Source organism: Macrotis lagotis, chromosome 1 (genome assembly GCF_037893015.1).
Source record: "Macrotis lagotis isolate mMagLag1 chromosome 1, bilby.v1.9.chrom.fasta, whole genome shotgun sequence".
NCBI lineage: Eukaryota > Metazoa > Chordata > Mammalia > Peramelemorphia > Peramelidae > Macrotis > Macrotis lagotis.
The window spans coordinates 58,418,961-58,435,895 of NC_133658.1; the positions used below are offsets into that span (position 1 = coordinate 58,418,961).

Genomic DNA, 16,935 nt, shown 5'->3' on the forward strand with positions numbered 1-16,935 from the left:
AGCAGGAGCAAGTAGCTGATTAGGTATAATTGTACCTTTTGTAGCTGCTTGGAGTAGGGTTAGGCTTAAGTTGCCCCTAAATTTGGTCTTGCTATTTATTTCCTCTCTACTCAGATCTGAGAGCTACTTTCTAAACCTTCTGCCTCGGCCATCCATCCTTCCCTCTCACCATACCACTCCCTTTCTTATAAAGACATAAAGACACACACACACACACACTCTCACTCTCTCTCTCCCTCTCTCTCTCTCATCCTAAGGACCCTCACATAGTCTCAACTCTCTCACTTTTCAGGAAAAAAAAACTCAGGGAAGTGACTTGCCCATGGCTGCAGAAGGCAAATGATGGATTCTCCTAAGAGAAAGATTCTTCCTCTGTCCCCAAGGTGCCTTAATACGTCTCAGCCAAGAGTTAAGATATCAATCCCCTGGGCCAGAAAGCCCATGGTGAAGAGGACAGCACTGTCAAAACCCATTCAGTCTGCTGATCCCCTACTTTTGCTTCTAAATTCCCAAGTCTCAAAGGCTGCCATGATATAAAACAAGACCAGCTAGGGCATCATTGGTTCATAAATAATAAACTCAAGTGGTTCCCTATTACTTCTAAGATCAAAAAACTGAATTGGTTGGCTCCAGTTGGCATTTAAAGCTCTTCAAAAGCAGATCTCTTACCACATATTACTGCTCTCTAAACAATCCAGTGAGACTGGATTACTCACAGAATCTCATATGAGACACTTATTATCTCTTGCCTCCATACCTTTGGCTGGCTGGCTGCCATGCCTGGAATTGTCTCTCTCCTTAAGATTCCCTGGCTTCTCTCTAGACTTAGCTTAAATCCCACCTTCTGGCAAGAGGCTCTTAGTACTCTGCCTCCATAGGTTTGTGACTGCACACTGTTTCCTCCAAGAGCAAGGTTGGAGTTGCCAAAAGCCTTGGTTAAGTCTTGGGGAGAGAAGAGGAAGGGGGAAAATTGCCTCTTTTTCCTCCTTAGTGACCCACCCCAAGCTGAGCAGATGCCTCCCCTGCTCTGATCAGAAGTAGGCACATACTGGGATGGGAGCAGATGGGCACTTTCCATTCAATGACCAGTAAGCCCAAATTAAACTCTACCTTTCAACAATTCCATTTGAAAAGTGGGTCCAGTTCAATGTGAGAGGAAAGAGTACCATGAGACTCAGGAATGGATATAATAGCAATGTTGGCTAAAATGGAGGCTTCCCAAAACTGAGCTCAATTTCTCTATTTCTTAGCTGTAAATATAGAACATTCTTTTACACACAGAGAATGTTTCATAGGCCAGAAAAGACACTTTTGCTTCCCTTTCCAATCCATTTATTAACCAAAGACTTGAGGTCACAGAAGGAAGGAAATGAGTATTTACTGATTTTATAGGCCAGGAACAACAATACCCTGAAGTGTGTGTTTTTATGATCGTGTCTTTAAAGTTGAGAAAACTGAGACAGAGATGAAGTGACTTGCCCAGGGTCCCCAAGCTACTAAGTGTCAGAATCTGGATTTGAACTCGGGTCTTCTTGACTTCAAGGTCATCACCTGACTGCCTCTAATCAACCTGTAAAGAACACTGACTTGAGTTGGCTCAGAGATCCAGGTAAAGTCACAACCTCTCTGTTCCTCAGTTTACTCATCTGTAAAGTATACCCCACTGGACTACTGCGAGGCAAGTGTTTTGCACAACTTAACAGTAATGCAGAAATGAAGAGTTTATATTATTATTATGGACTCTGGAATTCAAACCTTCAGATATGAATGTCAAATTTCTAGTAGAACACAGGTCTGATCTACCCAAGGGGAGCAGCTGGGTACCAGTGGGCAAGTCCTCATGGGCTTCTGCCATCCCAACTGTTAGGAAAGTACACTTTGTTCCCTGATGGGCTAGGCCACACACCCCACTGGCACACTGCCCTGGCTGCTGGATGCCCAGCTATCCAGACCTGGGGAGATGCCAGAAAGAGTTGAGAAAAAAAAACAAAAGACAAACTTAAGATCCTGTTTGCAAGGCTGCAATCTTTTGGGTACACTAGAAAAGAAAAAAGGCTTCCTCCAATTCCTTTCCCCAGTTTCCTCTTCAAAAGGCAGGTACCCTTCCCCTTTAGGTTGAGAAAGGGTTTGTAGCAACCTTAGCAAGTATCCTGAGAATCTCATAGAGAACCACAGCATTTAGGCCTGGGGTGACCTGCGTGGGACTTGTGCCTGTGCTTAGCAGCTGTATATCACAAGGGCTATTTTTACCCAAGAGAAGCCAGCATTTTGCTGAGGCTGTTAATCCTGGCTCCAGAATCCTCAGCTTTGCCTGCCTCTCTGGTCTTCCAACTCAGTGGGGAAGGAAGAAAAACTACCTAAAGATGCTGAAAATCAAGCCCCAGAGGGACTGTACAAGCCTTCATTCTACCCAACTCTTCCTATGAGGCAGGCACTCCATCTCTTTAGGGAAGCCTAGAGGTCTCTGGGCCAGGCTTCCATTCCCTGCTATGGGTTTCTTCTCATGAGGATTCCTCCTTCCCCTCCCTCAGGGTTTTTCCTTATGTTGGAGTTGGCTAAAACCCCCAGGTGATCCCTGGTCTGGAGAAACTGCCTGAGAAGAGGTTGGCAGGCAGAGGGTGACAGGGGAACACACGGACTTCAGATGAGCCATCTGCTCCTCGTCTGACTTGCAAGCCGGAGCCCAGAATGGCAGAGCCCAGTGGCACACACACTGAATATTACATGTGGGGCACGTACCAGGTGAGACATAATTACTTACAGTGGGAGAAGGTAAGACAGAGAGACATGGGCATCATCAGCAAAGGTGACTTGGTACTGAGTGGGGTATCATGTTTTCTTCACCCCCCCCCCAACCCAGATCACAATGAGCTAGCCATAGTCCCTTTAAGCTGATTAGACTCAATTTTTTTATGGTGGATTGTGGTGGATAAACTTTTAAAAGGACCATCACACCACCCCAGCTGATCCTTGGCACAGATATCTGCTGAAGTCTGTTTGGGGAGTTTTCCCAAAGCATCAACTCCAAGTTTTTCAAAGCTCTAGAAAACCCCATTCCTGATGCTACTACCTTTTTCTCTTTCCTTGCCTGGAGTAGAGAGCTTACAGGGTGAGAAGAGGAGGGTGCTGGCAGACTCTGAAGGACACATTCAAAGTACAAGGGATCCCACAGTGCCAGCAAAGTCCTTCCTTCCAGGTGATGGTACGAGCTTCCTAGCTTAGTCTAAGAGGTCACTAGCACCGGCCTTAGTATTATGTCATCCCCAGACTTCTAGGAAGATTAGTCCACTGTGGACTAATATGACAAATGAAGAGGTGATAAGAAATGATAAATACTCACTTGTATAGACATTTATTCCCAAACCCAAATCTCTTCTATGCATATCTCCAGAGGCTGAAAGGAGAATGGACCCTATGTGGAACGGCTTTAACTTTACTTGAGTTGAGACTGGCATAAATGGAGGAGGCAGCCTCCCTTTGCCCCCCCCCCAACCCATCTCTGGCAAGGACCTGCTTCTCTCACAAACTCCTCCACCCTCGTTCATTCATCTATTTCCTGAGCACTCTGCTAAGGCTGTGGAAGCCATGGTCCATGTCCTCCCTGGGGAAGGGTCAAGAATCAGAGGCTGAAGCTGTTCCTGTGGCAGGAATGAGGAAAAGCAGAAAATAAAAGCTATCAGAGGCAGTAACCAACCCAGGGTCTGAATGTCAAATGGACAGAGGATTCTTTGGGGCCAGACCTGGAAACCCTAAACACACAGAAGCCCTATAGGAAGCAGCTCTGGCACAGTTGACCCCATCTTTTTTGTCCTTAGTCAGAAAGTTGAGAAACCTGGATGTATTTGCCTAAGGTGATAAAATCACCAATTCCACATCCATCATGAGTAGCTTTTCAATATTCAATATAATAGTGAACACTCATAAAAAACTCCAAAAATATATGCTACATAAATTTGATCTTCCCAACCATTGGTCTAGGAGATAAATTCTATTATTATTCTCATTTTACGAATGAGGAAAACAGAGAAAGTTAAGTGACTGACCTCGGGGAACACAGTTAAGTAAGAGGCTGAGGCTGAATTCCAACTCCTCAAATTTTCCAGATTTTCAAGTCCATTGGGCCACCTTGATCCTTCTAGGTGTGGGGGAAAAAAGTGACCCCTAGACTAAAGCCAGTGGAGACAAGACCCAGAATCTCCTCCCAGATCTGCTACTTACAAGCTTTTGCTTTCGATTTCTTTATCTGTAAACCAAAAGGGAGTGAAAGATGCTTTGTGAGGCCCCTTCTAGTTCTGGTGGTCTAGGACAGTTAAAGGGACCTTAGAATCACCTTGTCCAATCAACCTTTGCCTTCATTTTAAAGAAACCAAAGCTTCCTGGTCATGTGCATTGTCCAATTTCACATATATCATCTCAAGAGCTGGGGATCCAACCTATATCCTGGTGACACCAAATGTTTGTACTCTCTCCACTAAACCATAGCAATGCCCTCTCTTGCCAGGGCTAAAGGACTAAGTGTAGAAGCCTCAGCTCTTCCCCTCCTCCTAGAGGGCAGGGTTTGGTAAGTTTGGCAGTCAACATGTACCAAGACAGCCAGAACCAGTTGCTGTTCAAGGCTTGGAGGATCCATTCTGGAGGAAGGAAGGGGATTTCCTGCCCTGACTGTCTCCACCCCACCCTTTTATGTAGTGAGGGTTTGGGAATATGGAGCAGAGGGAGAGGACAAAGGAAAAGGAGGGAAAGGGGCAGAGAGACCTTCAGCAGGAAAAGCAGGCTAGGAGAATGGCAATAGTTGAGAGAAAATCACCTTGTTTGAATGGATGAGGCCCCACATAGAGTCAACCACTTCATTTTTTTTTTGCAAGGCAAATAAAGTTAAATGACTGTCCAAGATCATACAGCTGAGTTAAGTATTAAGTGTTTGAGGTTAAATTTGAACTCAGGTCTTCCTGTCTCCGGGGCTGGTGCACTATCCACTGCACAACCGAGATGCACCACTTCATTTCTTTCTAATAATCTGAACCCCTGTCCCTCTGAGGCTCTTTCACATATCACATATAGAAAACAAGAACCCATCTCTGCTTCAGGAAAGGCCTAACTTGAGGAAGCATGTTCAGTGTTTCACAAAACAGGTTCAAGGGGAAAGATCCAGAAAATGCCCCAAGTTCTAGCCCAAGTTCTTGCTGTCCTGAGGTAAGTGACTTCCCCTCTCTGGGCCTTCCTGTCCTGAGACTGACACAAAGAAGGGTCTGGCCCAGCTTCTCTGTAATTTTGTGATTCTGGAAAAAGATCAAGAGTGAGGTGAGGACAGAGGGTGGTCCTTCCCCTACTTCTCAGGAGGGTAGAATGGAGAGCTGACTTCCACATGCCTTCATCTGTAGCAGAGTTCTTTGTCTGGTGGCCTTGATCTTGGTTTTGAAAAACTCTTTTGATAATTCAATTTCATTAAAACTAATTTCCTTTATCATCATAAGCATTTTTATTTTCATAGCTTTGAAAATATGATTCTGAGAAGGGTCCAGAGGCTTTACCATACACACACACACACACACACACACACACTCTCTCTCTCTCTCTCTCTCTCTCTCTCTCTCTCTCTCTCTCTCACACACACACACACACACACACTCTCTCTCTCTCTCTCTCTCTCTCTCTCTCTCTCTCTCACACACACACACACACACACACATATATGTTCCCTTGATGAGTTTTCCTGACTCTCAGGTTAATAGCTATTCCCTGCTGGCCACAGCACAAGCTACTTCAGGGGACTGAGGATCACTCTCTAGGGAAGGGAGGGTATAAGTGTATGAAGCTTAAATCCCCAACTTCCTGGCTCCATCCATTGGACATTATCATCCACTGGACGGCATGGCTGGATGATACAGTCTCCCTCCTCTCTTACCTCTGGGTTCCTCTGCCTGTTTTGCGAGTTTGCGCAGGGCAGCGGCGAAGCTGGAAGAAGGCGCTGCTTGAACTGACAGGTTGCTGGTGGCTGCCGGGCTGCCATTGGGTACAAGGGAGCCATTGAGAGGAGAAGGGGTCAAGGGGCTGACGGTAGCAGTGGTCCGAGTCGCTGTTGAAAGCATTCCTATTGAAGGGGACTTTGGCTCATGGCTCATGCCTGAAACAATGAAAAGAACAACCAATCACCAAGGTGGGGAGAGAAAGGAGGGAGCAGTCACTGAGAGAAATCCAGGGTCCAGAAGCAGATGGACACAACCCCTTGCAATGGGAGAAGGCAAGACAGACAGAGATACAGCCTTCATCAGCAAAGACAACTTGGGGTTGGGGGGCATCAGGTTCTCTTCACCCCCACCCCAGAGATAGCAACACACAGTGAGCTTGCCATAGTTTCTTTAAAGCTGGTTAGACTCAACTTTTTAGTGTGGACTCTGGTGGATAATCCATATGGGGCATCACCATCACACCATCCCAATTGCTCCTTGGGACAGATACCTGCTGAAGCCTATTTGAGAAGTTTCCCCAAAGCATCAACTCAAAGTTTTTCAGAGTTCTAGAAAACCCCACCCCTGGTGTCCTTTCTTTGCCCAGGGCAGGGAGCTTAAAGGTGAGAAGAGGAAAGTGCTGGCAAGACAGAAGGATACATTCATTATGACACAGGACCCCACAGTGCCAGCAAGGTCTCTCCTGCCAGGTCTACAGGTAACAAAACAAAGCTGATCTAGACCTAGAAGGCCACCTTTGGGAAGCAACCACCAGACCCAGACGCCTGTCCCCTGGGAAAGGTGACTTCAACAGGTTTTGATGAAACGTAAGGAAGGGGCTTGTAAAGAAAAAAAGGAGGAAACAAAAAAGAAAAGGGAAGTTAAAACCTAGACCTTCGAAAGCTGTTTGTGGTCCCTTAATGGGGCCCTTCCTGCATGGCCACTAAAAAAAGGCACATTAAAAATAAAAAGTGGGCCCCGCAGAAACCTCATTTCCTACCCCAGAGCCAAGCTCTGGCCCCAGAGCACAACACCTGCAGCCATAGAAGGCCCATCAGAGACAGGGGCCCTGTGGGGCCACTCAGAGATGACATCAGGTCCCCCCCCCCAAGGGGCACAAATTCCCTCATTTTCTCTTCCCCATAAGGAGTTCAGAGCTTTCAATTTCCCTTTTAAGTGTCAATGAAAAAACTGTGTTCTTCTCATACAATCAATAAAACCTTGGCTCCTATTCAAGCTAGCTCTGTCTCAGCACAAGGAGGAGGCTCAGACCATAAATAAGTTTTCCATTAACATTTTCGGCCACCTGCCCAATTCCAGAGGCGGAAAGGGCAGCCCTGACACCGCCCGCTGTCCCCTCGCTCCCTCAAGGTGGGTACATTAAAAAGGAGTAAATCAAAGGCCTAATGGAGACCACACTTTCAGACATAAGCCAGGACAGTTGGCACTCTCTGGTCAGGCAGGCCTGCACCAGGAATTAATTATAAATGAGTTTCCCCCAAACAGAGCCAGAACCTGCAGAAATGACCATGTTATTAAGCAGAGGATCAGAGAAGTTGCAAACTCAAAAATATAGGTGAATGAGGAAGAGGAAAATGAGCACTCCAAAAAATGAGATAAGGAAAGGGGGAGGAGGGGAGAAGTAGGGAGGGCCCCCCTCAGTTCCAAACGGTCCCTCCCTGAGCAGGTATGCTTCAGAGTCAGCTAAGCAGCCCCAGGTCAGGTCAAAACCGCTCTCCATCTGCGCAGGAGAACCTCCTTCTCAGGGGATTCCCCTGACGCACAAGTCTTTTCAAAACAAGCCTAATTGGAACATGCCCCCCCCCTCCCCCAGCATCCCTGCAGATGAGCAGGCTCAGACACAGGCGCCCGGCAGCCTTCAACAGGATAGAGGAAGAAGAACCAACTCCCTCCTCGCTGCCAATCCTCCACCCCACTGGTGGAGGGGAAAGAAGAAAAAGAAAAGGAAAAACTAACAGCTAGAACAGTGCAGGGTCTGGGATCTGGAGCCATAGCCTGTGTCCATCTTTCAGACGAGGACCAGAGTGAAGCAACACCCAAGGACACAGAGGAAAACCAGAAGAGAAGGCAAGATTCAAATCTCGGTGCCAGTGCTGCCCTCCCCCTGAGGTGCCCTTCCTTGTGTCCTATCTTTGGCTTGTATCAGTTTGGGTTCCCCCCCATTCCTGCAATTAGCCCATAAGCTCCTTGGAGGCAAGGATTGATGGGAATTGTTTCCTCTCAACCCAGGGGTTCCTCTGTCCCTTAAGAGGCCCATTTCCCCAAAACAAAACACATCAAGAGATGGCCATGACAACACCCCCCCACTCTCCCCCTTACTGTTACAAGTTCTCTGATCACCTCTTCTCTATATTTCCTTAAAAAAAAAATGAAAAAGTTGCGAATCTGGGTCCCGTCGTAAGACCCAGGAGGCAGGCCGGGCTGCGTGCCTGTCCCAGCCTTCTTTATTCTGGCTGCAGGATTGGTTGGAGAGAAAGGAATCTCGGGGTGGGGGGGAGGACTTTTTTAAAAAAAAAATTTATTACCACAGAGTTCAAAGGGTTGAAGAGACAGGGCAAGATGGGGAAACACTATTATTCACAGCGAGCAAGTGCTGGTAGCAGTGGTTCACCTAACAAAGCCCCCGCCAGCCACAGAGACAGGGGCTGCCCACTGAAAGCAAGCTGGCCCAACAGCTGCCGAGGCGTCACGTGACCCTGGCCGAGCTACACTACCCAGGGCTGCAGGGAGATAACAGTGGCGGTCTGTCAGCAGGCCCGAGCAGCAGGCCCTATTGAATGTGTCTGAGGCAGCATTGATCCAAGCATTTGACCCCTCTGTGTCCTCAGTTCTCTCTGGCGCTGGGAGCAATAGAGGGGCTGGGGTGGGGGGAGGGCATGACGGAGCAGGGGCAGGCAGTGGGCTGCCACCAGCAGACGGGGGGGGGGGGGGGGGGGCTGGGGCAGAAAGAGACATGAATTTACCCCTTCTACTAAAGGGCCTGTTCAACCAGCAGCAAATATTACCTTCAGAGAATCTAAACTGGTTCCAGGAACCTCAAAGATCAATGATCAGCCTCCTTCCTACACAGAAGAAAACGGATACCCAGGGAAATAAAAGTCACACAGAAAAGTGAACCAAGGTCCACTGTACCTTAAAAGAGCCCTATTTTCAAACAGAAAGTTCTTGGCTCATAAACAAGATTTGGTTGGCTGAAAGAATAACTTCCCTAACCTTGCATCAATCCCACCCAGCCTACTCCCCTGTATTTCTGCTCTAATGATGGAACCTTGGAGACCATCTATTTAACCCAATCTCATTTAAAGGTGAGGAAACAGGTCCATTTCAGGCAAGTGACTTGCCCAATAGTATACCAGGCAGACATCCAACTTGAGTTGGCTCACCCTGAATACACAGGAATTTTTTTTCCTCTTACTGCCTCCTGCCCTGGCCTCTCCTTTCATCACTCAACCCAATACATAATACTAGAAGCAAAGGGACTATTCCTTGGCTAAGTGCTGAAACTAGGGTCAGGAAGACCCAAATTCAAATCTAGCCTAAGGCACTTACTGGCTAGGTAATTCTGGGCAAGTCATTTAAATATCTACTGGCTCCAATTTCCTCATCCCCAAGAATGTTGTGAGAATACAATGAGATAATTTTTGTAAAGTGCTTACTACAGCTTCTGGTATACAGTAGGCATTCTATAAATGTTAGATATACATGTTAATAGCCAGCATTTGTGATATATGTTGTTACTGTTATAATCAGTCAAAGAGATTCCAGGCAAAGCCAGAGACCCTCATCATTTCAAATTGCCAAGTGATTTGTAGATGTGGGGGATACAGGCTACCACTGGGTTGTGATGGTCACTTGAATGGCTCATTTTCTCCTTCTACTCCAATCCAGCCCCAAGCAAAAGGTCAGAGGGTTATAAATTTGGGTTCCAAATAGAATGTTAGGCTGGGCATCAGGTGGTCCCCTTCCAAAGACCCCTGCTCCTCCTCCTTGATCTAGGAGGAGAGTCATATCAGATACCCCTGAGGACCTACTATGTGCTCGGAGGCAATGAGTTTTAGATGAAGGAAAGCTCTTACTCATTCCCCAGAGGCAAAGTGGAGAAATCCAAACTTACATACCATTAGGAAAGGCAGGATATCAAGACTGAATATATAGACAGTACCAGGAAAATACTGCACTCCCATCTACCTCTCCCCCACACTCTGCTGTTGACTTCTTGTATGTTTATTTTTCAAATCACTTAACCTTGAAGTCTCAATTCCTCAATCTGTAAAAGTGTCCCAAATGATCTCCAACAATAGCAAGACAATAATGATGACAGGGAACATTTAAAGCATTCTAAAGTTTTCAAAGCATTTGACAAATATCTCATTTTATACTCAAAACAATCGTAAGAGGTAGGTCCTATTATTATCATCCCTGTTTTACAGATGAGAAAACTGAGGCAATCAGAGGTCACGTCACTAGCCCAAAGTCTGAGGTTGGATTTGAACTCCTGGATTTTGAATTCCTGACTCCTAGATGTTCTCTATCCATTGTGCCACACCTACCTCTGTCTCTAAAGTCTATTAGTTTCAAAGTCTCTTTTTAAAAATGTATTTATCGAACTATTTCTGGGGCAGTCGGGTGGTGCAGTGAATAGAGCACCAGCCCTGGAACCTCAGTTCAAATCTAGCCTCAGATACTTAATAATTACCTAGCTGTGTGACCTTGAACAAGTCACTTAGCCCCATTGCCTTAAATTTTTAAAAAATCCTCTATTTCTTTTTCACCTTTTCATGTGTCTCAAACTCTATTTCTAAGAGATTCAGATTCATCAAGGGCTTGGGACTCCATGGAGGAGATATGCCTCCAAAATTGAGCTTTGATTAGTAAAAAGAACAATGGCTTAAGAATCAAGACCTGGGCTCCAGGTAGGACTGTGTGTGTGTGTGTGTGTGTGTGTGTATGTCTGTCTTCCATCTAATAAAGAAGGCTAGACAACATGATTCCTTAAGATCCCTTCCAGATCTCAACCAGATCTCAAGTCTATATAGGCACTGGATAACAGAGACTTCTCTATCTTTAGGGAACAGATAGCCATCTTTCCCATTCTCAGAGAGCAGGGTATTGTGTTTTAGTGAGCACTTGAAATACATAACCACAGGTCATAGTCTCACAGAATTTAAAAGGCAACCGCATTTATCGTCCATTCCTTTTCCAGACAACTTCGGTATGGCTATATGGCTAGGACTGTGAAGCACCACCATGCCCTAGAGAATCTCTGAAGACAATGAACTCACCCAAGATATTCTTAGTCCAGCCTACAAGTCCTGACCTGAAACACGAACAGTGCCCCAAAGATAGGGTCAAAGGAAAAAAGGGAAAAAGTCATTCACATGTCCACCCAACTGTCACCAGCTGTCCACCATTCATCAATGCCACCCACTCACTCTTTCTACCCACCCTCACCCCCAATAGTCGCCCAGCACATAAGCATCTGCCCACAAACAGACACCCTGGCCTTCACCCAAAAGCACAGACCCTCACAAAAGTACAAGAGACAAGCTTGGGATTCATGGACAGATCCTCCAAAGAGTCTGGTTTGAGCCCCTTGATTTCCCATGTCAAGTTAAGGAGTGTTTACCGTTAGTCACCTCTTCAAGTCCAACAGGGTTCCAGTTTGTAATCCTACAGCATGGGACAATGAAATTCCATCTTGGAACCTCTAGATGCAGGGAATGTTACAGGCTCCTCCAACGGAGGTTGGCCTGCTGACCCTGCCCTCAGTCAAGTTTCCTCTTCAGTATAGGAATCCCTTGGGAGAGTCTATATGGATGAAGACAAACCCAGAGGGAATACCAATATGATAAAAAGATCACTTGACTCAGGCAAAAGAGGCATTACTTTGAATCCCTTTTTATATTAGCTACTTTATCCAAGATAGGGTTTCAGAAATTATTTAAAGGTGAGGAAACTAAGGTCCAGAAATGGGACCTGTCAAGGTTCTGAACCCCAAATTCAGTATTCTTTTCAAACATTTAGTAATGCTTATATCACTTGAGAATCTCAAATCAAGACAGGGTAAGAACCAATATTTGAAGGCTTAAATTAAGAAAAAAAGTAGGATAAAGGCTGGATTTAAACATGGGGACTGTCTGGATTAGAATTCTTGCTCTCTGATAATATACAAAGATATAATTGGCCAGAGGTATCAAAAGACAAGGGCACACCAGTTCAGCGAAAAGGGTATAATTTCATTCAGAGCTTCCTTCCTTCCCTTCCTTAGAAGCACCTTATTGCAATGTCAGAATTTTAAGGGATTTCAGAGATCATTTGTGGCTCAAACATGCCAACCAAGACTGGTAGCTGGCAGTATTTGACCCCAATGTTCAGCTGTTTTAGGAATGTGTGGGTACCAACTGCAAGGTAAACTCAGGGCCCTAAGAATATGGTTTGGCACTAACCTCGGTCCCTTCTATCTGCCAGGCCTTCAGCGTTACTAAAACAGCAGGGACTGGACAAAGAATTGCCTGTAGCTGCTGTCTCAACTGAACATCTCCAGGCCTTCCAGGTCCACTGCACCAAGTCCTGAAAAGGAATTCTTGGGCTTTTAGGGAGTGGGTCGTACCAAGGTGAGGTCCGGGATCCTTGAGCATCTTTTCTGTCGTCCCTCACCTCCCCCCCAAAAGGGCAAATATCCCCACATTAATGTCAGAACTGTAGGCGCTGGAGCTATAAGCCCTTGAAAAGCTGCCCTGCTGATGTCAGGTCACTTAAAATAGAATTTCAAATGAGCAGCTTCATTAACAGGAGTCTAAAATTAGCATTTCTCCTCAGCATGTATGCACCAGGAGGGGATGGGATGGGCAGGCTGGAGGTGATGTGGAGGAGGTGATGGGGGAAGGGGGATCACTTTGTCAGTTGTTCTTGATTTGGGGACCCAGAAGGGGAAAGCCCCAGAAGCCTGAGTGTCCTCATCCTTGGGAATAGTTAAGGTCTTGGCATGGAGATATTGAACTCAAGGTGGCTTTTTTTTTATCCCTGGTCCTTTATAGAGGGATCTAGGCCCCAGAAAATATTATTTATACCTAACAGCATGCCAAAAGATCTGATTGAGGTCTACCTGGCCAGAGAGACTGGGGCTTAAATTCTGCCTTAGGCACTTACTAGCTGTATGACTTCAGGAAACTCAAATAACCTCTCTGATCCAGTTTTCTAGATCCCCAGGATGGACAGGAAGGCATTTTATTAACCACTATATAAATGAAAGTTATTATTAGTCCCATTTAAGACACAGGTATCTCTCCCCCTAGAATAACAATGTAGGGAAGACTACTTTTCTAAAAGCTATCTTGGAATAATGATTTAAAAGGCAAAAGAAAACCTGGGTTTGTATCTTGGCTTTGACCCTGGGGAACTAGGGCAAGTCCTGATCTCTCTGAGCCTCAGTTTCCTCCTGTGTAAAATCAGGTTAACAATACTGCCTAACATGTTTGCAAAGAGAAGGATTGTTTTAGTTCTATTTTTTGACCTGGTATAATTGTTTGCTGTTTTGACTTCTGATGGAAAGGAAGATGGGGTGGGAAAAGAATTGTGTTCGTTAAAAAAAATTAATTTAAATCAGTCTTTCATTTAAAATGAATATATTCTAAAACTTAAAAGGGATATAAGGGTCTTCCGATTTTCAATCTGAGATCCTGAGTTCAAAGGATGACTTTGCTCCTTGGAAGGCCCTGGCTCGCTGCCTGCTTTCCTCCGCAAACAGAAGGGGTTGGCTGAGGTGATCCTGAAGGTCCCCTGCCCTGCTCAAGCCACGGATTTCCAAGAACCCAAACAAAGGCGACAGAGCAGGTGTTCTCCAGCTGACGCCCAGGGCGGGCACCAGCAGGTGTCGCTGTGAGGCGCCATCCAGGAGGGAGGGGCTTCAGGCAGCATTTATTAAACTTTGGCCCCTGTGCCCTCCCGAGGCCTTGAATGAGGCCTGGGATCTCACTCCCTCTGCCCTCATTATCCAAGCATTTATTAACTTCTGCGCTCTCAGCCATTGACTGAATTCTTGTCTACATTATCAGCTCATGTAAATTCATTATACTTAACAGCTGGGAATAAAATCCTCAGCAGGAAGGCTATGATGGATGAGGGTTTGGGGGGCAGGGATGCAGGGGGGGGAGGGCTTGGGTGGGCAGCAGCAGCAGGGGTGAAGAGCCGGGGGTCTCTCTTCTGACTGTACAACTGCTCCAAGCCCTGAGGGCCTTAGATTCTCAGAACTGGAGACCCATAAGGAGAAAAGAAACCCCAGGGGTTTTGAAGGAATGAGAGTCGAGCTCCCCACCCTCCTTTCCCAGACCGCGTATCTAGCCTTATCACCTCCCCTGGCCACCCCCACCTCCCCAAACCCAAGTTGCAAGCCTGTTCCAGTAACACTGACCAAGGCGGTTTCAAAATAACCATTCGCTGATACATTCTAACCCAACCCATCCTGAGCTGGAGCCCCAAGCAAAGGCTGGCTGGCAGGGGTCCAGACAAGCTGCCGACCGAGGCCCCGGGGAGCTCCCTCCTCTAAGCCTCCCTTCGGAGCCATATTGCTCTGCCTGGGATTCAGTGTCTCCGGATCACAACCGGGGGCCACGGGGTGCCAGGGCCCTAGAAAGGGAGGGCTGACCCAGGGGAAGAAACACCCCCCCCCCGCCCTCCCCTTCCCTCAATCTGCTGGTCCCAAGCCTTCGCTAGAGTGGGGATCATGAAATCCTGCTAATGGGCACAAATCTGTTACAAGAACCAAAAACTGGCTAAAGACACACTGCAGCCGGGACCCAAGTCACGTCCTGTTATTCACTGCCAAGTTCTTTCATCGGTGGTTCTGATTTTCCTTCCCATCCAGGTAGATGGATTGGATTCCCCAACATCTTAAGGAAGGCAAAGAACTCCGGCATCAAAGAAGGCCAGAAGTTGGAAAGGACCCACCAGACACGAGACAGCTGAGGAATTCATTGGGCTCGATCATCTTGAATCCTCCTCATTTCAACAGGAGATCATTAGAAGGGGAACTTGCCCAAGGTCATACCAAGTTATCAACTGAGCAGAGACCAAAAACTTAAGGTCTCTTAACTCCCAGATTCAGCCTACATTCTTTTCTCACTGGCTTATCAAGCCGGGCTACCGCCAAGATACTAGCATCTACTGGAGCAAACATTCATTCACACCTCGCTTTACCCCTCCCTCCCACACCAGATTTTTGTTTTAAGGGAAAAACTAAAAAGCCTCTTCTACTCTATTAAATATGGCATCTCTCCCCCTCTCTCCCTCCCCTCCATAAATGGTTGAGGGAGCATGACTAATCAGCAGTCTGCCTGCCTCCTGCAGATTCCATAATTACTCCTTCCTTTCATCCCTGGCTCTTCTCCGACACCAGACCTCGGGCCTGCTACCTCTATGCTCTGTAATTACAAGCTAATAGCTTAGATGAATTTTCTGCTGGGTCCCAGTTCAAGCACCAATCCGCCCCTTCCCCCTTGACAACCCCCCCTAGGGTAATTACACCCTATGAGGTTCAGCGCAGCAGGGCCTCACATTTAGTCACAGGCCTGCATTCTCGGCCTGAATTTCCTAATCACCCCTCTTGGTAATTTTTCATTACCACAGAAAGAAATGTTTGTGAACAAATACAGGGCGTCCCCCAGCTTTCTGCATGGTGCCTCCTTCCCCCACAATCCCCCACTCCCCCAAAGGGGTGATGCTTCAGCCGAGTAACAAGTCTGGGGTCACCCCACATAACACACAGCAAAAGATGACGTGAACCCCCTCCTTCCCTACCTCTCCCCATCTCCAGGTTCTGAGAACCGATGGTTCATAATAAATTCATAAATACATTTGTGTATGGGATGTTTGGAGCTCACCTGCATACAACAATTTCTATCTGTGGTGGGGATTGGGAAGGGGGAAGAGATGGGGGAAAAGGTTACCCCCCAATCTCCCCAAAAGATTAAGATAGGGTCTGTGCTCTCTCATTAAGAACACTGTGGAATTGTAGAGGTTGGCTGATGAGAGGAGTGCGTGTGTATGTATGTATGTGTGTGTGTGTGTGTGTGTGTATGTATACACTGATTTAAAAAAAACCAGACAGCAGCATTTTTTCTCACCCACAATATGTGTGTATACACACACTTTAATTCAAGATGATGAATAGAGTACCATTTTTTTCTCACCCACAATCCCAAACTGGAGTTGACTTAGGTTTCTATGATTATTGCCTTATTATGATAATTGGCCGGGGGGGGGGGGGGGGGGGTGTCAATTATTACCCTTCTAATTGGTGAGGCAAAGTAAGGTTATCAGATCCGGAGGCCTGAAGGCTTCACTCTGACCTCAAAAACACATAGGGAGGCCTCAACAAGACTGCCCCACTATCTATAAAAAGGTGGCCCATCTATAATAGGCTGCAAGCAGCAGGTTGGGATGTTAACAAATTTCAAACTGTTCAACAACACTCATTGTCTAATGGGAGAGCACTGGACTCATTGAAAGGTGGCATGTTTTCCTGCTGAAGGAGATACTGAAACCCTAAGTATCCAGTTTTTTGTTGTTTGCTGTACTCTTTTAAGAAAAAGGTCTATACTTTAAAAAAAAAAAAAGCTCAAACTAAGAACTTAGTTTAATTAAAAATTAGATTATATCTGGAACTGAGAGGGTCCAGTGAAGTATAAAATGTCTTGAACTTTGGAATGAGAGTCAGTCCTGGGTTCAAATCTTAGACTGACAGTTACTACCTTGGTGAGTTTTAAGCAAATTACTTCATCTCTGTAGACTGCAATTTCCTCATCTGTACAAGGAACAAGCTGAACTAGACAGACGGTCTCTTAAGGTTCCCTTCTGTTTTAAACCTCCCTTCCTACAACTTGGCCCAGTCTCCAATGCCACCTGGGAAACATCAGTGGTAAACAAGCTGAATTTAGAGCTGGAGGCTCAGGGTCTAAGTCTTGGCTCT

At 46.3% G+C, this 16,935-nt stretch overlaps 1 protein-coding gene across 10 annotated transcripts in view; it reads right to left on the reverse strand.

Annotated features, from left to right (window-relative positions):
* GSE1 (Gse1 coiled-coil protein) overlaps window positions 1–16,935 on the reverse strand; it is a 613,039-nt gene that overhangs the window by 67,370 nt on the left and 528,734 nt on the right. For all 10 annotated transcript variants that reach the window (XM_074201833.1, XM_074201842.1, XM_074201844.1 and 7 more), the window contains one exon: window positions 5,906–6,124. In XM_074201833.1, the coding sequence (XP_074057934.1) occupies window positions 5,906–6,124 (219 nt within the window). The remainder of the gene's footprint in view (window positions 1–5,905; window positions 6,125–16,935) is intronic.